Source organism: Henckelia pumila, chromosome 2 (assembly GCF_033568475.1).
Source record: "Henckelia pumila isolate YLH828 chromosome 2, ASM3356847v2, whole genome shotgun sequence".
NCBI classification, from domain to species: Eukaryota; Viridiplantae; Streptophyta; class Magnoliopsida; order Lamiales; family Gesneriaceae; genus Henckelia; species Henckelia pumila.
The window spans coordinates 21,147,892-21,171,482 of record NC_133121.1 but is presented as its reverse complement, the minus strand read 5'-3'; the positions used below and the strand labels follow the sequence as shown (position 1 = coordinate 21,171,482).

The 23,591-nt window shown below is 37.2% G+C and overlaps 1 protein-coding gene across 6 annotated transcripts; it reads right to left on the bottom strand.

Annotated features, from left to right (window-relative positions):
* Nucleotides 1–264: 264 nt before the first annotated feature.
* Nucleotides 265–19,668, bottom strand: LOC140883716 (chromatin modification-related protein EAF1 A-like). 6 transcript variants are annotated; one of them, XM_073290296.1, is made up of 23 exons: nt 19,421–19,668; nt 13,992–14,184; nt 13,849–13,903; nt 13,669–13,763; nt 12,181–13,588; nt 11,967–12,086; nt 11,666–11,821; nt 10,690–10,878; nt 10,323–10,403; nt 9,573–9,630; nt 8,973–9,310; nt 8,830–8,883; nt 8,178–8,235; nt 7,895–8,085; nt 7,740–7,793; nt 7,523–7,603; nt 7,246–7,383; nt 6,976–7,092; nt 5,138–5,229; nt 4,780–4,992; nt 4,342–4,693; nt 1,517–3,111; nt 265–836 (listed from the first exon to the last, which is right to left on the bottom strand). In XM_073290296.1, exons 2-22 carry the CDS (start codon nt 14,078–14,080, stop codon nt 1,594–1,596), a joined length of 5,457 nt encoding a protein of 1,818 aa, XP_073146397.1. In that variant the 5' UTR covers nt 14,081–14,184; nt 19,421–19,668; the 3' UTR covers nt 265–836; nt 1,517–1,593. The 6 variants fall into 6 exon arrangements, with proteins under 6 accessions (XP_073146397.1, XP_073146392.1, XP_073146394.1 ...); XM_073290291.1 differs by having other exon boundaries at nt 8,973–9,481; nt 10,690–10,875; XM_073290293.1 differs by having other exon boundaries at nt 266–836; nt 8,973–9,481; nt 12,181–13,417; nt 13,651–13,763.
* Between the last annotated feature and the right edge of the window lie 3,923 nt (nt 19,669–23,591).

Below are 23,591 nucleotides of genomic sequence, written 5' to 3'. Positions count from 1 at the left end.
ACTAGTATGCTTAAATATCTGAAACAATAGGAGTCTGCAAAGTGAGTTCTTAATTTTTATCCTCATCTCCCCCCTAAAATGTATTAGTTCAACTCTCCTTGGAAATGCTTATAACTTGAAATCTGCAGTTTCATCACTAAAGAACACCTAGCCTCTTTAACAAAATAGAGATAAAGTTAAAAGGGGAAAGTTTTAGCATTCTGCAGTGTGATTGCTACCAAATTCAAGAACAAAAACATAAATGCCGATCCAATCAGATAACATACACAAGGAAATAAACCATGGTTTTGAGCTTTTCCATTTGTACCATCATATTTCAAGATTAATGGTTTACTTGGAACATGCAAAATCCCAATACGGAAAGCATCATCTCTAGCAAATAATTCGAATCATGGACCAGTTTTAGGTGTCCCTGAGAATCACAATCATAAAATAATTTACAGAAATTGCGAAAGCTCAGAACGCGTGGATGATCACTACTTTGACAAATATGGACTACAGGTTACAAAGGATGACTAATATTCACAAAATTTCCACAGCCATCAGCCATAACGATGATAACTACATTCTAAATACAAGGAGAATGATATGCAACTGATCTATGCAGCGGGTAACTAAGGCCACACCTAAACTGTGCATAAAAATAATAAGGGGCGGAAAAGGGGAGATTGTGATCAGATTCTGTACACCTAACTCTATATTGGTCTCCATCTTCCGAGAGACCAAGGGTTACTAATATACACATAAGCTCAAAAATTGACCTGGCTAGCATTTTGTCAGGAATTATACTCAAATTTGATCAGCATGTCATCATCCCATGCCCCGACGCCGCATCACTAAACAATATGTGAACAATTAGCGAGCAAACTTCATGATGCAAAACAAGGAGAGAGATAAATTCACGACAGATAACAATAAAAAGCCAAAATGGAAAAATGAGAGAAAATGCAAACTGAGGCACAGTGACAATGAGAATATTTTCTATTTTCTGAAGCAAACCGACCTTCATTATCTCCTTCTATTTCTAACAATAACCTGAGTTCCCGAAGGTCCGAGATTTAAAGTTATAATTTTAGTAGATTATCATCCTAATGGAATGTTTACAATCACTAAAAAAAAATTATTGTTAAATTTTGGCTTAAAAAAATCACTCTTGTGAGTTCCTTAAACCTATATTATTTGCTAGCTTCTACTTAACTTAATTGAAATAAAAAAACTAATAATATGGTGATTATGATTCTCCAAAAGTGATTCTATTAAAAAAGTTAATGCTAAAATCACTTATTTATCAATCACTGCACGACTTTGATTTTTAGTTTTTCACTTTTGTTTCCAAACACTACCAACTTCTAATTTTTCTTCACTTTTTTATAATCTATATAAATTTAATAACTTCTACAAAAGTATAATTTTTTGCGAACACTCCCTAAATATCAAATAGAATAAAGATATTGAATTGAATAACACAACTAAAATGACAAGTGTAAAATATAGATGTCATCATGGTATGACTAACCTGACATGGCTGTCTCAAGTGTATGTTAATCCAATTTGTGGACTAATCATCGCCATAACATATCTGTTGGCTAGGCTTCACTCCAATCTAGAGTCACCGGGAGTACTGTAAAATTTTGCATTCCCTGCCTGGTGAATCTGCGACTGCTGCTGAGACGAGGGAGATGGAGAGTGAGAATGTTGCGCTTGTGGCTGCTGGCGCTGCCATTGTGAACTCACATCATGCGTAATAGGTATTAAATTGGCCGATGATAGTCTCTGCCCATGTCCTTGGCTGGATTGAAGAATAGACTCACTTAAATTTGCTGGTTTGGAACCCAAGGACCCCAAACTTGTTGCTGAATTCAACACATTTGATTCATTTACTGGTTCTGAAGTATGCCACTGGTTCTGAGGCAATGATGTTGTTGCTTCCATTTCAGTGGAGTTACTGGTCGAGTTTTGATAAGTATCAGAGCCTCTGGGATGTGCTTTATGTATTGCTTCCGAACCAAACTGGTGGTTTGATTGAACCACCTTTTGGAGAGCCGACTGATTTTGATTCACGAACTTTTGATGAGGTATTATCTGCGGGTGGTTAGAAGAAGCAGCAGCCAATGGCGTAACAGACTGATGGGCAGCAGGCAAACCTGGAGCAGGAGCAACTGGTGGAACATGACCTTGACTGGTATCAGAATGAGAAATCATTTGCTGTAAATGCTTAGATGATGATGATGCTTGACCAGAATATTTTTTCTGCTGAGGCAGGGGCTGATTAGACAATTGTGAAGTTGCATATTGCCTGGTCGGTGCCACAGCATTAGCGGATGAACCAGTATATGAATCCTGAGCTTCCATTATAGACCCATTCAAAATGGCAGGATCAATCTGGAGGTTCTGATGAATCATCATGTTCCCTCCTCTACCAACTCCCTTAACACCCTTAGCTTGCTGTTGAGATTGTGACTGCTGCCGCTGCTGTGGATGTTGCCTGTTAGTTTGTATAAATGGCTGTTGCTGCTTTTGTCGTTGCTTGCTTGTCTGATTGGTTAATGCACCAGAACCTGTTTGAGCATTACGGATCGCTCCCTGGGTTGGAGTATGATGCTTTTGTTGCTGCTGAGACATTGCATTAATTGAAGAAGGTGACGTCAAGGGTGATACTGATACTGATGGAGAATTTGCCGGGGATTGAACTAGCGGACTGTTTTGCACAGCAGATGATGCAGGAAGATGGGGCTGTTGTACATGTGGAACAGATGAATTAGATGCAGCAAATTGTTGCTGTGGCGGCTGCTGCTGCAGAAAACGTTGCTGCATCTGCCGTTCTTTAGCCAATCGAATTGCATATGCTTGCTGCTGGGGATTAGAGGCATGACTGGCCGGTCCTTGAAAATGTGGGTGACGAGGACTAGGAACTTGAGCCTGTTGTGGAGATATTTGATGGGACTGCTGATGATGGAGGGGGTATGATGGCACGGGTGGAGACACGGTCTGGTTAGTGAAGGGGGAACTCAATCCCCCAAAGTGAGACATGACTTGGTTGCTTCCTGGAGAGACTTGCATCTGAAGGTCAGGAGTCATCATTTGCCTCTGAGAATCCTGACTTAGTCCAGGCTGTCAGCAGAAAACCATTTTTATTTAGAGGAACACAGATGCTACAAGCACAAATGGATAGGAAATGCATATACAAAATTAATCGTATTTCCATGCAAACAAGACGATCTATGATATGCTACTCATAAATAGAACACATCGTAAATAAATAATGCAAATAACACAATCTTGTCAAAACTTCGTTTCGGCCTGCTTGATACATCATGGTGGTGTTGGTGTATTAATCTAGCCAAAGTTTTTGAGTATTTGCAAATTTGTTACAAACCGCAGCCATCATATTATCATGCATCTTCACTCTTTATAAACTTACATACTGTTTTATATAATTGTGTAACCGAAGAAGGTTCAATGGTAAGGTTACTTCCTGGCCTAGTTTAGTTACTTGCAATGTTGAGATGAGGTCAAAAGGTCGGAACTTTAAAATTCACTATCAGCAAACATCCTCGTATTAAAAAATTGGACCCAAAATCTAGATTGTAGAGCAAAAAAAGTGAGGAAAAGGTCATATAGAAATTAACAAATCACCATAAGTGGAGAAGGACTACCCCTCCACAATCATCAGGACATAAATGTAATAAAAACCAGAGATCCACTAGTTACTGCAATTTTCTTCATAAACCATTCCACTTTTTAGGGACTATACATCGAACTGCAGAATCAGCAGAAAAGGCAATGTGCATGCACACATGACACCATTTCCAATCACAGAGTGGAAAAGGCAACAGTACATGCACACATGACGTAGCTGCAGGTCAACACTAGAGTTAAAAGATTTATAATCATCAAAGTCAAAAGACACACCATCATTCCTTCATTATCCAAAGACAGAAGAAAAGACCCATCCTCCATCCTCCTGTTCCTTATCCATATAACAGAATAATAATTAATCATTCATCTGCCACTATGCCTGTCAACAACCTGCCTCAGCAATCAACACTATTCACTAGTTGTTATTTTCTCAGCAAAATCTTCATATTTTGAGGGCACAGATGATGAATAGATTAACATAGCAACAAGAAATGGCAAACCATCAGGTAAGACACACAAACAAGAAGTAATTGATAAGTAAACAGTAAGATGAAGAAAGGAAAAGGATCACAGCTTCACAGAACACACATCACTACACAAAACAATAACACCCTAGAGCTGCTTTAGAAGTTATAACCCCAGTTAATTTTCAAATAAGCCCAAGAAAGAACAAAACATCGCATAAGATACTAAAATACTTACCCGCATCATGGGTGAACCCTCCCGAGGTCTCAAACTCGAGTTTCCTGGGCCAGATCTGACTCCAGGGTGCATGTTCGCTGATACCATACTCCCAGAATTAACTGAGGATGATGAGGCAACACCATGGAGTCCATGTCTTGCCATAGGCGTGCTCCCACTAATGCACACCATGCCAATGCCGCTACCACTGGGAGGAACACGAACGCCACGATCAATTCCTGGAAGAGCTCCAGAAGAGGGCAAATTGGATTGCTGGCCATTTCTACCTGATACCATTTGATTATACTGTTGAATTCTTTGCTGTTCATCAATTGATAATAATGCTGGTCTAGGAGCCCCATATCTACCATCCCTGTAACAGGTACGGAAATACTCGCATTCATTGTCAGATAACTAAGGAATCTAAAAGAAAACTGTGAGCGCTTATCAGCTTATTACCTGACAGAACTGAGAGGGCCAGGTGATGAAGGAAAATTATTGCCGAGCATCATATTCGAGGATCCCTGCAATGTAGAACTAGCACCGGATGTTGGATGTGTTGGCGCCCCAGCACTTTGATTCGATATAATTAATCCACTAGAATATGCTCCTTGATGCCCGAGAGAAGGTATATCAGCGCCTGACACATTGGCATCACACAAATCCAAAGGACTTCATAGAAGCATGGATAGTGGAGTTTTGAGGAATGTGGAGGGCCAAAAACAATCATTAGTCACCAATGTGCCAACAAATTAAATGGCAAAAAAACTACTACCTTTTTTTAATAACAAAACATCATATCCATTGCAAATCTCACCTTAAAACAGAACCCCCACCCATGTTATTTGGACAAACTTGAGAAAGAGCCATTGTATGAGAGCTGTGAGGAGGTTGTAGTTGTTTGGGATCCTGTTTACCATCATAATGAAAGAAATCACATTAATAAAAAAAATTAATCATGCAATCTAAAAAATATATATTGAATAAAGATCAAAGAACTTCCCACATTTAAAATAAAAAAAACTTTCTTCTGACAATATAACCATTGTACCACTTAGGCTACAACAGGTTCCAGATACTTTAAATCCACCGAGTCAGATATGCACAAATGGAAGACCAAAATATTAAACACTAAATTACCCCACTGAACCCACCAAACTCCACATATCCATTGATTTTCCCCAAAGTCAAATTACATCCCAAAATTGCTCCTTTTCCACATCAATCTTGAATCCCAATACTCGTGCCGAAAAGAGTGAAGTGTTACTAGCATAATCGAAACGAGTCAGGTAACAACACGGTTACTCAAGGAGCAAGGTGCACTAAAGCGCAAGGGTGCCTTGGAGCTTGAGGCGCAAGGCAAGCAGTGCGATTTATTAAAGTAAAGCATATTTTGTAGATTTTTAAAATCACATATATAAAGAGAGGTTTGACTAAACGTTATATATATAAAAGCATATTTAAAAAAATAATGTAATTACAAATTCACAATTCGACATTTTTATCTGTAAGAGCAGTAATTTGAGGATAATAGATTGATTTTGAAATCGGGATAAGAAAGAGTATGTCGATAGAATGGGAAAAAAAATACAAGCATTCTAACTGAAATTGCAACAAAAAAGAAGAAATAGTAGGCTGGGATGAGGCTGCACTGAAATTGGGAGAGGAAAGAGTGCTGCGATCAAAATCTGAGAAAAGACAACTGCTCATGCATGCAGTTTTATAATAAGTAAATGGTATGGGCTTACATTAATTGAGATTCAAATAATTGACCAGGCTAGGGTTATCTATATATATAAGTAAAATATCCCATCAATTAATGACAAAAAATAAGAAGGCCACCAATTTCAAGAGGTAAGAAAAAGCACGCCATGGGTGAGACTCTCGCTTTGCTTTTGCAAGGGGTGCATTTGGGTGCTTACCCAGGCGCATAGGGTGCGCCTAGCTGGGCCTAGGCAACCCTTTTATACCTATAGGTAACAAGCCTTCTGCCTTCCCACAGGTCTTCTCATTTCCATGCAATCAAAGATACCCATATAATACACATTTATTGATCATCCAACTCTTGTCGCCAGGAGCGTAAATAAAAATGGTGACAAATGGTGCCTCAACCTCAAACCTCTCATTACATATCAATCAATAACCCCAATTACATTTTATAACCATGCTCGTGTCGCTTCAATTTCTATACAAACATTTTAATCAGTTCCATTGTAGCCCATTGTCAAGCTGACACCTTACAATATTCTTCTGCTACTTGAACAACGTTTAAAGCTCCATTCCCTTGAGATATTAAGAAATGTTGTGCCAAAATTGCAAAGCAAGAATATTTGCATGCGTTATTGCTAATATCACTTCTACAGTAGATTTGGGTCGTGTTTCTATACAATCATATAGGACGTTTGCTTACTCCCCAATTGCACTTTAAAAAAGAGTAATGAATGGCCAAGTAGAATTAAAAAACATCAACACAAGTAATGCCGTCTTTTACACACGAGAAGTATAAAATACCAACATTTAAAGAATACTAAACACCTTGAAGTAGATCAAACTTTCAGCAATGACTCAAGAATCTCACCTCAAAAGATGTAAATTGAACTACTTTAGATAGGAAGCAACCTAAAAGTGTCATAAATTAATACTCTGCACAAATACCTGAGTCTTATGATAACGAAGTTTCTGGCCAATTAAGATGATTTTCTCACGGTGAGATCTGAGGGTATCTTCTTCCATTGGTTCCTTCAAATGCTGAAACAATTGTCTGGCGCTCCCCTGTACAACATTCATAAGCAAAAGCAGTATCATTTTAATTTTAATATTTAAAAGAATGGTGGATAAATAATGTGACCATTGTTGATATTTTTAATTAAATTTAAAAACGGATTGAACAAGCAAGCTAATAAAAATAGATAAAAGGTATTTTACTTTAGGAATGCCAGGAAGTGTAGAAGGGTAAGGTTGCGAAGACCCAGAATCCTCGGCACTCTCAGCTCCATCACCAGAGGATTTATCCATCAGAATGTTATGCCGCTCCTTGCATTCTTTAGCATTACGAAAAATGCACTGATCACAACAAACAATTAAAAATTTCACACAATATATCAATTTCTGGGAACTTCTTTGAACGGATATTGTGATCATTTATGACCACAACAATCAAAATCTCAAGAAAATACCTACTAAAATTTTGAAATACGCATACCTTAAATTGCATCGTGCTGTTAAAAGCATCACTTACAAGCTCCCAATTTGGACCCATATCATGTACCATGACAACAAGCGCCTAAACAAAGTTTAAAAACAACTAAACACATGCATACCTCCAGAAGAAACAGAAAGAAACATGTCTCAAGTTTCAAAAGAGATATTCGTCAGTACAGAAACGTATGCATGTACATGCAAAATACATATGAATCAACCTGGTCCTCGAAAAGTGACCATGGAGTCCCTGAACCTGGCTGCCCAGTAGGCATCTGATGAAATAAAAAAACCAACTTAAAAAACAGTAACAAAAGAATACACGAACGAGTTAAATGCCGAAAAATGGAATTGAGGAATTGCAACAGTATAATACCTTGAGAGTTTTAACTTTCCTTCCACGCTCCCGGCCACCAAGCATTTTATAGAACTTATTTGGATGGTACATATTACTCATTTGGGATGCCACGGGTGAAGGAACATGCCCAGCAACTGTCGAAGTGTTGTCAAAAGAGCCATCCTGCGATGGCTGTATAATCTTCTTCGTCGTGGGCTGACCCAATATTCCTTCATGAAAAATGTATAGCTAATATAAGACAAAGCAAAGAATGATATTAGGAATCGAATACCATGGCTGGCGTTTAGGATTCAAGCATTACCGTTGCAGCCATTAGATTCAAGTTGATAACTATCTGATCTCTTTTTCGAGTGATCCCTCTGAAATTGTAAAATAGATGATTCAGTGTTCATCTCGGTTATGAACATAGATACTAGAACTAAAAGAAAAAAATGATTTCAGAAAAATATACCAAGAAGGTTTATTCCGAACTAAAAAAAAATTCCAGGAAATTTGAGTTAAATATAAAGATTGAAAATTCATTGTACTTGAAATAGCTCAGATTATCTCCCTCATACTGCCCAGTACAAAGGTCAAAGATAATATGTCATTGTGGTCTGTGTTCTGATACAGATAAGAATACCTTGACACAAAGTAACAAACATAAATCTGCATCTTTTTTAGGCATTGAAATGACAAGGAGCTCCATCTCAAGGAATATCACAAGAATAAAAATTTTATAAGATAAAAGTGTGGTACCAATAATTTTATCATTCCTAATGCTACATGGTACATTCTTTTCAGGACACTGGAATTTAAGTTTTCCATTTCTCAAGGAAAATTTCAGACCATTGGGCATTGGGCAACAAAATGCAGATTATGAGATTCCTCATAGCAGCAAGCTTATGTTCTTCTGCTATGCATGTTAAATGTTAAATCATGAACGAAACAAAAAGGTTCAGCGAATTCGTCACCTGGTCACTATGAAAATTGGAATCAATCTGCCATCTCTGTTCAAATGCAGAAGTCTGCCAAGTGCCACAAATAACAAAGGCAGTCAATAATTTAATAAATAATATCTTCAAACTCATACTTGAATAAATTAAATACTGTCTACCGGATGTTTTACTTTCTTCTTCTTCTTAGGTTTCGTTGAAACTTCTGCAGAGTCAAAAGCTAAATTCTTTTCAAATTCACCACCAGAATCAACTTCCACATTAATTGGAAAAGAAGATCCACCATGCAGAGTACTTTGATCGTCCTGAAATGAATTGGTATCACCACTTGAAGCATCTGTTTTATTTGGCATCTGTATGCATCCAGATGTTCCTGCACTGAACGGGCTCAAGATTCTCCTGGAAGCAGTTCGCATGCGTTTTGTAGGGATTGACACATTGAGATTGCTGCCTGGTCGTTTGGCAAGTAAAGCAGATTGTTGTGTCACAATTTTAGTCTCTGAAATATGCACGGGCAAATAATCAGAGCCTATTCCATATGCCCTAGCACCATATGCATGTGATGAGAATTTCCGCTTCTTTTGGCCGAATTTTGAAGACTTGCCATCATCCGAAGTCATAGGCATACCAAATGTGCATGTGTCACCATCATCCTCATAATACAAATTATCTTCAGATTCAAAATTGGTAAAGTGAAAAACATAGTCAAATAATTAATACGACCGAAATCAACATAGAAACAAGAACCACCCCAAATTTACCTGCCACAAGATCACAAGCAGATGTCTCCACTTCCTCTCGCACATCTCCTCCAATTCTCTGAGAAAAAAACATGAATAGTGTTACACACCAAAATAATTATTAAGTACCAAAAATGTATTTATAAAACACTCCAATTCCAGAATTTGTCGCTCTTTGGAATCCATAGTTTCAACGTCCACTTACTTAACATGGGTTACCACAAGATGGCAATCTTACAACACACTTCGTCGATAGTTTTTTGACTTTTGGATCCCTTAGATTTTTCGGTTAGCCATTATCTGATTCACAACAGACAGAAGGAGAGAGAGAGAGCTAAAACAAAGATACCAAGATCATTTTTGCCTACACATGGACTTGGACACGAGTCAGATGTAGAAGAGTTGGCAGAATCATTCCCTTACGTAAACCCGTTGTTTTCACTTAGCATATATTCCACAAAAGTATTGTATATAACTATTAAGAAAAAGACAACACGACACCAGTGGTACAAGGTGTTCCATTATTCCCAACTTGTCCAACGTTAGGAATCACCGCCTTCAATGGCCACCTAAGTTAGACGCCATATTAATGAACCAGTACTCAGAAAAAATATCTTCAGTCTGGTGGAGAAGAAACTTAAGGCAAAGCTAAATGCTGCTGTGATTAAGACAATTATTCACATTCATTTATAATTTCCCTAGTTTCTTACATAAAGCCAATCTGCGACAAGGAAAGAGAAGCCAAGGTTCAAAAGCAAAGAATTCATTTACCTCATAGTGAGCCACAAGAGATTCAATTGATTTTTTGTAGGTCACCATAGCCCCGAGGGGAATTGCGTAGAAGAGGTTTTCCTGATTGACAATTGCCGAAAGTAAAATTGATGGGTAACCAAAAAGGTTCACAGCATCATATAAGTGACACCATGAAGATATTCACCTTTACTACAAAAATTAATATAATTATATCTTGAAATATACAGATATAAAGCTAGAATGGATAGATTATAAGGGACGATAAAAGGGGACAGGGATGGTTAACGAGATTTGAAATATATGCCCACATGGCATACATACACTGAGCGGGGGAGGGGATTTGTTCAACACATGATATATGAAAATATTCATTGTCAATTCATACTTCGGTCAGACTATCCTCCCAAGACAAGTCCAGGATTCCTGAATCAGATACTTTATCCAAAGTACTTTGTACGTCAGCTTGGTAATGCAGAACATTTGAGTTGTTATATTTCAGAAATCTTGCCATATAAGACTGAACAGCAGGTTCACCATCCTTTTGAGTTGGCTGCTCGAGTTCTTTGCTTATCTTCTGCCAAAAAAAACTCATTAACTAAAACACCAAATTGCCTTTGAATTTATGCACCTTGTATTCTAGGTTAACGACTGGCATTTATAATAGAAGGATATATTCTGCAAATACATGCAAAAAGGTCAGACATCATGCATTCGCACATTCTAATTCTAAGATAAAATATCAATACAAACCCAACGCTGCCACAAATGGAATCCAGGTCATAAGGTATTAATAGTACTAAGATATCATGATACTACAGTGGATTCTTGGAAGGTGTGGGAAAACAATAAACATCTTCCAACAAAAAAATTCATTAAACCGTGAATAACTCTAGAGTATGGCAGAAAACAACATTCTTTCGAGCTCCGGCGACCAAAAGGAAAAAAATAACCATTCCGATGTATATTTATTATTATTAGACCATATCGTATCAAAATTACGTAAGTTGCCTCCCATAACCAATTCAACATAGGATGTTTTTTAGAAGTTTTAGCATCCTATAACTAATTCAACATTAGATGTTTTTACAAGTGTTCACATACAATGAAATAGTATTTCTACATGGTTGGCAGTTTGAAAATTCAAAATAGTAATCAACATTAGCTGCCAAATGGCAACAAAATGTCGAAAAAAATAAGTTAAAACCACAACGAGAAGCACATGATGCAATAAGATAACCATGATTCTGACCCACTACCGAAGAAAACACCATCCGCATCAGTAAAAAGTCTCAGTCATAACAAACTTGTAAATGTGATAAAAAAATAAAGATGGAGGATAATCACAAAAAAATCAAAACTACCTCTACTGAATGCCAGAACTCCATGACAGCCCTCGCCAAGGTACGAGCAACTATCATTGCCTTCATGCTAGAACTTTTTTCTTGTTTTCTCACCCGAGAACTAAAAGCAGCTCGATTACATATTTGAGAACTTGCAGCTAATTTCCATATCCGCTCCTATGCGTGGAGAAGCAAAAGAAGTATATTTATTTAAAGAAAATGGAAATGTAAGTTCTGCGGACAACTGGACAATATCTAATATTTTCATCACAGAAATATTTACAAAACAAATATTCCAAAAGAACAGGCATGTCAAGTGAACCTGTGCAAAATCATTTGCCAACCATGCCATTTCTTCAAGCACATAATCCCAATGAGATTTATGAGGAATCTCCACAGGTAAAGTCAAAGAAGATAATTCGGCAATCCTTTTTCGCTTTGCCTGTTTGATGTTAACATTTAGATCTATGAGCCCACAAAAATTTATATGAGCACAAACAGGTGAAAGATAAATTTAATGAAACGTGAAGATCTACCTCTATGATCCCTGCTTCCTTTAAGATTGATTCTTCATCAACACTTGCTAATTTCAAGTTTCCGGGAGTTGGAGCGTTAAAGGAAATGGTAGAAGCCTTTGACGATGATCCAGCCTCAGGAAGATCAGCAACTGAGTTACGTATGACTGAGCAAAACATTTCACTCTGCGGGGAAGAATTTTCAACCAATGGGACGGCAGGTTTTCTCCCTGATTCTGACCCACTACAGCCGCCAGCTTCTATGCCGCTAATGTCGGGTTGATTCATCAACTTGTCATGCAATAAAGATCTACCTTGAATTGTTTCTTCCTTAGGCTGGGCAGGGGGACCATTTTGCCCATGACTTAGACATGCAGAGGCACTCTCTTCGTTACCAGAAAAATTATCAATAAGCTTGGCCTCTTTAGTTTCTCTCGCCCCTACTACCAAGTCTTCTGGCATTAAATTTTGACTGTCTACGTCTCCATTTGAGTCAATGGTACTGATTTTAGTACCTATTTCGGTATCATTATTTCTATCAACATCTAGGTTGGTTTGGGAACAGGACCCGGAATCGAAGGCATTTCCGTGACGTGCTGCATTGCCATTATAAGCATCATTTGTTATCGCATCACCCTTTTTATTGACAAAACCATTCATCTGACAAGAACTATGATTCTCAACTTTTCCAGCAGCTGCTCTTGGCTCATGCTCAACTACCGCAGAAGCCATCTCTTCCATTGATTGCAACGCAGCAGGTTCGTTACAATCCATTTTCATGGGAGTTTTTACAGCATTCGAGAATGATGGTTTATCAAGTCCTTGGGGATTTTTTGAAGCAGTAGCATCTAAAGCAGAGTGGCTAGAAACACCTTGGATCAGATCCTTAGTTGATCCCACAGCCTTTGCATCATTCAACTCCACAAACTGATGATCATCTACACATACATCTGGACAGAGGGTACCATCTACTGGCCTTCCAGGCTTTGAATTACAGTTTGAGGATACATCTAGGTTTTCTACATCAGACAACGGTCCTACTACATTTCCGAGGCCGTGGTGTGAAGGTAAAGAAGATCCATGAGAGCCAAGCGCTGGATTTACATCACTCGAGCCAGACCTAGCCCCATCACGATTTGAGCGTGATCTATAACGTCTCTTGTATGCTTTTCTAGGGAGCCCAAAAGCAGATGAATCCCCATGTTCCCTGGTTTTATGGCTCCTTTCCGATGATTGCTCTGGTGGCACAACATTACCCCTAGTGGGATGAAAAGAATTTCGATCACCTTCAGAATATTCATGTTCAGCATCAAATAACATGAGATTATCAGCACTATTCGGTTCACAGAGAGCAGCTGCAAGTCTACCACTACTTTCCACAGAGTCTCCATAAAGCGATGCGGTAAATGCAAAACTATCCTTTGGTTCACTAAAATATCATTGAAAAGAATTAAAGAAATCCAGATTCATAGAAACGTGAGAACATCTTACCATACAAATTCACAATACCTGGTCACAAGATCAGGTTGCAAGTTTGTAAACGAAGTTGATTGCACACTAACTGAAGCAGCATTCCCAAGCTTAAAATCTAGAGGATCTCCACCCTATTTAAAAAAGAAAAAAGAAAATCAATCATGGCAAAAAGTTCAACATTCATTCAGAAAAGGCAAGCGACCGACGGTTACATACTTTTTCAAGAAATTCCAATTCTCTTTTTCTTTCCTCCCGAACATCATACTCTTTCCTGTTAACACAGACAATGTAAATACCTATGACAATAAAATAAAACCGACCTGTTATATTGTAAAAGGTTGGGAGCATAAGAACGTTACCTAAGCTCTGCTTGAACTTTCTCAATTGATGCTCGATACGGAGAAGATTTGTTAGCAATACCAACTCCGCCTTCGAGAATGCCTCCCATAGAATCAACCTCGGCGCTGACTACGAGAACTGGCTTGAAGAACAATATGCACTCCTAAATCAACAGCTACAGATTATCTACACCATGTACTCAAGAATAAAATCCTGTGAAACAGGTAAAAAAAACCTTATTACAAGCAAACAAGAGGAGAAGAGATACAAAAACAGAAGAGACTTCATTTATCGAGAAGGGGAATGAGCGGAGACCACACCAAAAACTGTAAGATGATTCCGCTAAAGCATAGGGTTCACCAACATAACAAACTTACATTCAAAAGCCCGACTAACTTTAAAACAGCAATAAAGAAAACTAGCAAATGGAAAAACAAAAGTTCTTCGCCTTTTGACTTGCATAACCCTTCCATATTTTGTTTCCATGACTTGCCTTGTTTACAGAACCCAGCTCAAGTTGTCATTTTTCCTACTAAAACCAATTTCACACACGTAAAGCACTTCTGGAACACCAATTGTCAACAACCAAAGATGGCAACACAGCTAAAAGGAGCAACTTCATAATCAGTTCAAAAGGTGTTAATCCTCTAAGGAAAGTAAAAGTAACGTGAGGGCAACATTTACTGGTATTCAGCTGTCCAGTGTAAGATAAGACCATACATTCATCACAATTCAAGCACTACCATGGTGAGGAATGGTCTAAAAAGTATCAACACAAAATAGATAAAATGAACTGCTACAATTAATTCAATTTCTTTAAACCAGAAAAAAAAAAATCAAACTCAAAGAGAAAAGCATCCTTTTGAAAACCCTAACCAAACCCAACTATCTCTACAAAATGAAGGGAATAATTCATGACAAGGTGTGAAAACAAATCAAGATAGAGCATTTCAAGCAGGCTCAATTAAAGTTTCACTTGATATCCCTACATTCGAACATAATTTATTTTGTTTAATAGCTAGTGTGTAATCCTTGTTCCATAACGGTTGAAGATGAGTTAAAAATAGCTTATAATGAGATACAATGTACTCTCATAGCTACTTGAGTTAACCATTTTCTTAAAGCGAAGACGGATACAAAGTTGCTATAAGATCCAATTGAAGGAGTTGGGCATGGCGTGGTTTGGGTAACTCTGAGGTCAACGAAGGACTTATTCCATTCTGATCTTGGACGTGACCTTGGAAGGAGGGGTAGAATTTTTCGGACGGTGGTGGTTCATTGCATTTGCTGGTCGGTTTGGTTGGAGAGGAATAGCAAGAGTTTTGACAATATAACAAAGTTGGTTGAAGGATGTTGGGAGAAGATTAAGAATCGGACTTCTGCATAGATAAGCGGAAGGATTTTAAGACATTCTCGGTTTCAAATTTATTAAGGGATTGGAGTTTAATATGTTGTTGAGATGATCCGACCTTTTGTCTAGACTCTAGAGCGCGGACCTCCTGTCCACCTTTTGTAATTAATAACTATTTATAATTTAATATAACATGTTTCCTATAAAAAAAACAAAAAAACACAAAAAAAAAGAGTCTCTTGTGCAGTCGTGTTTGCGCGGACCTGAGACATAAGCATGACAAAGTGGTATCAGAGACGGTTGTCAGTAGGAACTCCGTGATATAAGTGCAAGGTAAAGTGCTAAGTGTGTGTGAGCCATCTCTTGAACATGTGAACATGCGGGGCAAAGCTCTACATGCCAAGGGCGGAACCACATTATAGCTCACCCGGGCTTTAGCCCGGGCGGGCCCGAATTTTTTTTGAATTTTGCATATAAAAATTTTGAATAATTTTGGCTTAATTTGGTGGTAGCCCGGGTAGTTCAATTCAAAATATTAAAGGATACCAGGGCTTATAATTTTAGCCCGGGTAGACTAAAAATCCTGGGTCCGCCATTGCTGAGTACATGCACAGGAGCCACCTCTTCAACACGTAAGAGTCACTTCTAGATTCCTAGAACTGGTGGATCAAGGGTTCAGGGCTCATCAAGGACGTCGCATTCTAAAGGAGGGGTAATTGTGATACCCTTGCCCCACATTGGTTGAAGATAAGTTAAAATGGTTTATAATGAGATGTACTGTACTTTTATAGCAGCTTGTGTTTACTATTTTCTTAAAACAAGGCGGAACATGAAATAGTTGTTATAGAAGCTCATTTTGCAGTCATTCTTGCGTGGTCTGGGCCCAAGGTGTGATAGTTAATGAGCCAAGGACAAACATCAAATATTACAAGCTTAAGCATGGATAACTAAAACTCAAGCATAAAGATGTGCATCTGACTTTTAATATAATTTTAATAACCTCGAGCCAAATATATATATAAAATGTAAAGATACAAAAAGTTAAAGATTAAATGCATAAGATTTACATTGGCCAAAATTAACGAGCCCTGAAGATTCTTCGCGAGCAAAGTTTTCAAATTGTACAAAAATCAACAAAAAGGTTTGATATTTTATTTTATTAAAAGTATTTGATTGTTGTGATATAATAATACCGTAGGAAAGCTCACTCTTTTTTGCGCACTAAGCAAGTTCAATACGATCAACTATGACTTTGGGTGCTCTTTCCATGTGTTCAACCGAAACATTGTGTTTTACTCACCTTTCACGCTTAACCTCGCTTTTCTATTACAATGCTAATTTACTATTTTTTTTAACTTAAATGCCACAGAGAAATAAAGGGCATGTGTACAAAATCCATTACATTACTCTAAGGCATAATTTCGAAGTATAAAAAAGTGGAGTCTGAAATAGCATGATGTGAGATGAATTGTTATCAAAATGATCTCAAGTTCAACTACTAATTTGAGCACGATCAAACTCAAAAAATTAGCCCTTTTGATATTCGAATCAAGCTTGGACTGGAGCTTAAAATTTTGCACATTTTTGGCGTAAATTGGTTTGCTTGTACCACTATGAATGACAAAACTAAAATGGACATTTTGCACCCGTATATTGAATTTCATGCAATTATCAAACTTTGTAAATCTAGCAGAGATTCTATTTTCATTCTAGTTCTATACATTATATGTAACAATCAAATTTTCATAAGACAACTCAATATTTAATAAATATATATCCCTTATTTTAACAATTGGATTATGGGATTGGATGATTGCTATTATAGCAAAAATAAGAGACAATGCTAACGATGCAACTCAAATACATTGAATTTTACAGCAGCTTAAATATTACATTTCAACCATCATCCACATGGATTGCCACTAAAAAAGTCAAGGTCAATTTATGATACACATAATCCTCCTCCAGACTTCTTCTCTAACTTGCAAAATTTTCCTAACGCACAAGTCATTCTCATGACTTGCTTCAACACTAATCAAAAACCAGGTGTATGTTGCTATACTGAAAACTACTGAATATGCCAATAATACAACTAAAAATATTCTAAATTGTACAACTACCTCAAAGTTAAGTTTCAACCTTTTTGATTCTACAAAAAAAGTTTCATCCTTTGTGAGGATGGAAATGAAGGCACCCCAACATTACATATTTCATCAAATTGTAGAACAACAACACCACAAAAACCTTTATCTCTTATGTGGGATCGGCTATGTGGTTCCTCCTGCACCATTGTATTCTATCTCCTATTATATCTTCATCTATGTATTTAGATAATGCATACCATGCTTAATCGTTATTATCCAAGTCTATTTTGAATTCCCTATTTGTTTATTAATATGGGTACTAGTCTTGGTCTCGCATCTCCTAACTGGAGCTTCTATTGGTCATCTTTGTACGAGTCAATACCATCTCAAGCGTGTCTCCGTCAAATAGTAGAAAATAATTCAAATTCTAAATTTCCTATTTTTTTCCCACTGGTCATTGCTCAACGTAACAACTGATTACACTATAAGTGAGGGTCAATACGAATCTATATTTTATCAATTCATTTAGAAACATCAGTTGAATATCACACTAATTTAAACTATGCAATTTTCTAAGTGGTTTAATTTATAAATATAAAAAAGAAAACTATTCCAAATAAGTGTGAATTAAAACATGAACTAAAATACAACAAAATCAACACATTGAGGGTTGAATTACCATTAAACAACATATCATTAGAATTTATCCATGATTCCATAAAAGTGCTGTGAAAGAAACAGAAGGTATTTCTGTCATTTGGAAAAAAACATGGCTATGTGTAATTGTTTCTAAAAACTGCTCTCTAATCTTTAAAAACAAAAAACATTAGTACCAGATCTTTTTTTCATTTCTACCACACGGCCATAAATTTAACTTAAACTTTCATCCCTCGTAAAAAAAAACACCAGATTATTATTTCGTGACGCAAGATGTCAATGCATATTTTCAAATTGTAGTAATCCATGTCTCATTAACTATAAAAATCAAATGTCAGACAAAAAACTTAAAAACAATATTATAGTCACAGTAATTTTTTCCCCGAAAGGAAACAAAACATAAACCTCATTCCACAACACATTTTTAAAATCTCACTTTTTCAAAGTACACTGTAAATATAAACAAGTGTCCTATGAATGTTTAATCAGAGTTTCCTCCACAAATATTTTAGAAAAATGAAAGGCTAAGTGTCAAAATGCGATGGTATGGGGAAGGTGAGAAAGGAAATACTCATCCTAAAATGTATTGATTCAACTAATTACAGATTATAATAATTTAAGAAATGCACTGCAGAAGCTTAATACATATAAAAAACCATGAAGCAAGCAGACTATTCATGACCCTGTTGCACCAATTGAGATGGGTGAAGACAAAATAGGAATTCTAACCTACGGTCCTGCTAATGAAAGACAAAAGCAAAAACATTTTTTCGTGTGAGATGAAGCATGAAATGAACACAATGGAATTGTATTTGACTTCTCTCCTACTAAGTAAATTATGGCTTCTGTAATTTCTGGATCTTATAACATAATGTACATCACTTATCATCGTCTATGACCTAAAAAAACAAGTCAGAGTTTGTTCAAGCCGTCTGGGGATGAGCAGCCTAAGTAGCACACTCGTGAAGAGTGAGTTCGTGACTATCATCTTAAGCTAATCAACAAAAACGTTCTGAAAGAAGAGAATTCAAGTCAATCAACATGCAACCAAATGAAATTCCCAAACAACTCAAATGCCACAACAGGGAAGCTCACATGCACCACACAACTCGACACCATGAGAACACGTAGCAGCTCAGCCAAAACGCATAAGACGCATTGCGTTAGAAACAGTTTCGTGTTGTTTCCCCCCAAAAACAAACCCTAAATTCGATTTTAAAAAAACGCGCGGAATAAGAATCTAGGGTTAGCGCACATTTTGAGCAGAGCTCCAAATTCTAGGGTTTCAAGAACTGATAATGTGATAATATTACCAGAATAGCAAATAAAATCAAATGAAATGAAATCAGAAGGGCACCTGAGTTGGCTAGGGTTTTTGCTTCTGGCGCACAAGGTACCTCAAGAGGGGTGAAAATTTACCCCAGAATTCCCAAAAATAATCAGGAAAACCCCCAAAACACGAATATGGAGGTGTATTCATACATACAGATACTTGTATGCGTATGTAACTGTGTGTTCTTCGTGTAATTCCTCGTACAAAATGCTGCTCCCCCCCTTCGTGTTCGTCAATTTTTCTCCCTCCGTCTCTTAAAAACTCATTTCGGGTTGTTGAGTCTGTCGTGTATGAATATGGGCTGGGCCTGCAATTTAGAAAAGGACCTTTTCAGATTATCCAGTTACCATCAATTCCAGTGACTTTTGTTCACCTAATTAAAATATTTATTAACGTTTTTTTCTTTTTTAAAATTTTAAATTTAAATTTTAAAATATTATTTATATATATATACATATATCACTTGATATAAGATGGAATATAGGTATATGTGTGTGTGTATATATATATGAAGAAACTAGAAAGTAGTAATCTAGTGTTTTTTTTGAAGTTAATACCTTTTATTTACAAGAAAACAAAACATATATATTTCATTCACCTATAAACATCTTCTTACATAAAATTAAGGATCCCATCCTAGAAATCAAAATATGTCTAGGAGTGTTCACGGTTCGGATAACTTCCCAAACCGAACCAAAATCGAAAATTCAGTTTGAACCGAAAACCGAACCGTTAATTCGGTTTGGTTTTCAATTTTTGGATTTTCAATTTTCGGTTCGGTTTGATTTTTTCTTGCGGTTAACCGAACCGAACCGAAAAACCATTTTTTATATATATTTGAATTTTTTTATTAATCAATTAATATTTGGAATGAATCAATGGCTGATCAGAAAATTAATTGCGTGAGAAAATGAATTGAGCAAAAGCCATCATTCGTTCTTTTAAAAAAAAGACATAGTTGATTTAATTACTCATCTAATTAGTCAAACATGCATGACTCGAATTATGGATTCAACTTGAAAAATGTATTGATTTTAAATTGCATTCATAAACTCCAAGTAGAATCGGGTGACTGGGCTTCGGAGGACAATGAGATGGCCAATATTGCGGTAAATTATTTCCAATCTCTATTTTTATCTAATCACCCTTCGTCTCAGGATATTAGTGAAGCTATCGAGTTGATACAGCCACGAGTTACATCCGAGGTGAACAATTTCCTAATGGCACCATTCATGGCTAAGGATGTCTGTAGAGCTGTGTTTGATATGCACCAATCGAAAGCTCTGGGACCTGACGATTATACGGCGTTATTCTATCAGAAATCGTGGGAGTTTATTGGAGAGGATATTACTGATGTTGCCCTTCGAATTTTGAATGACCAGGGGGATCTCACATTGTGGAATACAACTCTTATCATCCTTATTTCGAAGATTGTTGATCCAATATCTCTCAATGATTATAGGCCTATCAGTTTGTGCAACGTGTGTTACAAGATTGTGTCCCGAGCTCTAATTAACAGATTTCGATCAGTGCTGGATAAGTTGATCGATCAAACTCAAAGTGCATTTTTGTCGGGACGGTTAATCACAGACAATGTGGTAATAGGATTTGAATGTATGCATTGGATACGACATCACACCAAGAGGAAAATCGGGTATGGAGCGCTAAAACTCGATATGAGCAAGGCGTACGATAGAGTTGAATGGTGTTTTTGAGAATCGCTTATGCTGAAAATGGGCTTCCATCATGATTGGGTCAGCCTCATTATACGGTGTGTATCCACAGTATCATTTTTAGTTCGAATTAATCAAGACATATTCGGGGAGTTCAAACCTGAATGTGGGCTACGACAGGGGGACCCTTTATCTCCATACATATTCACAATATGTGCTCAAGGGCTCTCTATTATCTTGAATTGTGCGGCGGAGAGAAGGCTGTTCAAAGGCGTCCAAATTGCTCAAAACAGTCTCATGGTGTCCCATTTATTATTCGCCGATGGTAGTCTCATTTTCTTCTGAGTTACTTTTCAGGATTGTTTGCAGATAAAAAATTTCTCCAACGATATGAAAAGGCATCGGGACAGGCGGTTAACTATGAGAAATCTGCCATTACCTTTTGCCCAAGCTCAACATCAGATCTCATAGACAGTATTACAAATATTCTAGGCATGCCGATTGTCAGGAGACATGAGCTATATTTAGGTCTACCCACATTATCTCTTCGGAGCAAGAGGATACCATTTACATCGCTTTAGGACAAAATATTTAAGCGCATTAATGGTTAGGCTTCCAAACTCTTCTCGGCAGGAGGAAAGGAGACTCTTATCAAGGCATTTCTTAAAGCAGTACCATCTTATGCGATGTCTTTTTTTAAGATGGCTATTAGTCAAACATGCATGACTCCTAGAAAACGGGGTCTCTTTTCGTTTTGAGCCGCTATGGAGGAATGAGAATAATTTTACACAAATATTACATGCGTGTTGGACACAAAATGATGGGGTGATTGGGTGTAGTATTGCTAGGATGAAGGAAAAACTGGCTCATTGTGGACAGTACATTTCCCGATGGGGTCGTCAAACTTTTAAACATATTCCAACAGAGATACGAAAACTCCAGCAAACTATAACTCATATGAATTCACAAACATATGACCCAATGTTTACTGCAGAGGCGAGGATATTAGAAAACAAATTGGACCAACTCTTGTCCATACAAGAGTACTATTGGAAACATAAATCTAGGGCAGACTGGTTGGCGGGTGGGGATCGCAACACTAAATTTTTCCTTCATAAAGATATTATTCGGAGAAAAAAAATTATATCAAGGGTATTTTCTCAGATGAAAATGTTTGGATGATAGATCACAGTGGGTTGGACTGCATACTTGAAAATTATTTTGGTAACTCTTCTCTAAGTTATATCCATCAATGGAGAGCGTGACTAATGGACTTTCAGGACTAGAGGGCCGAATTAGCGAGAACATGCGGAGCCTTTTAGATGCTTCATACTCTCCAGAGGAGGTCTACACTGCTCTGTTTGCTATGAACCCGTGGAAATCCCCCAGACCGATTGTTTTCATGCTGGATTTTTCCAAGAAAATTAGGATTTGGTGAGGGAGCAGATTACTAATGTATGCTTAGACATATTAAAATGGCCGCATTTTTATTGGGTGATGAATGAAACTTATATTGCCCTTATACCGAAAATAAAGCATCCTAAAACTGCAGTAATTTTTAGGCCCATCAGCCTTTGCAACGTATTGTTGAAAATTGTGGCAAAATATATGGCTGACCGTCTTAAGAGTTGTATCCATAATATTATATCCCCAGAACAAAGCGCTTACGTGTCGAGTCGCCTCGTCACTGATAATAACTTAGTTTCCTTCGAGTGTCTTCATACTCTAAGACGATACACAAAGGGTAGGACGAGTCTCATGGTTTGAAGTTAGATATGAGCAAGGAATATGATCGTGTGGAATGGTCTTTCCTAATTGCAGTTATAGCTTGTATTGGATTTTCCAGACAATGGATAGATAGGGTTATGGACTATCTTTAAAATTTTCAATATTGATTAATGGCAAATAGTCCAGCACCATTCGACCTACTCGGGGTCTTCGACAAGGATGTCCATTATCTCCATATCTGTTCTTATTATGTTTTGAGGGATTTTCAAGTTTGCTTCATAGTTGAGCACTCTTGGGCTGCTTACAAGGAATCTGGTGTTCCATAAATTCACCAGATATTACACACCTCTTTTTTGCTGATGACACACTTATATTTGGGCATAATGATCAGGATAGTTGTGAGTTGATTTGTAATATTCTTCAGATTTATGAAGCTTTCTCAGAAAAATGGTTAATCTTCAGAAGCCAAGTATCAATTTGAGTCCAAACGTCACATTAGGAACAAAAGCTCAGGTGTTCTCGACTTTAGGCATGAGCTACAATGAATTCCATGAGGTTTATCTTGGTCTTCCAGCTTTTGTGGGAAGAAGTAAAAACAGAATTTTTGATGGTATTCGTGAATGAGTTTGGAACAAATTTCAAGCCTGGGAAGGGAATTTATTTTCAGTCGGTGGTTGCGAAATATTAATCAAGCCTGTTGCACAAGCCATTCCTACATACACAATGAGTGTCTTCAAACTCTCTCATGTTTTATGTAGTAAGGTCCAGGCTATGATTGTAAATTGTTGGTGGAG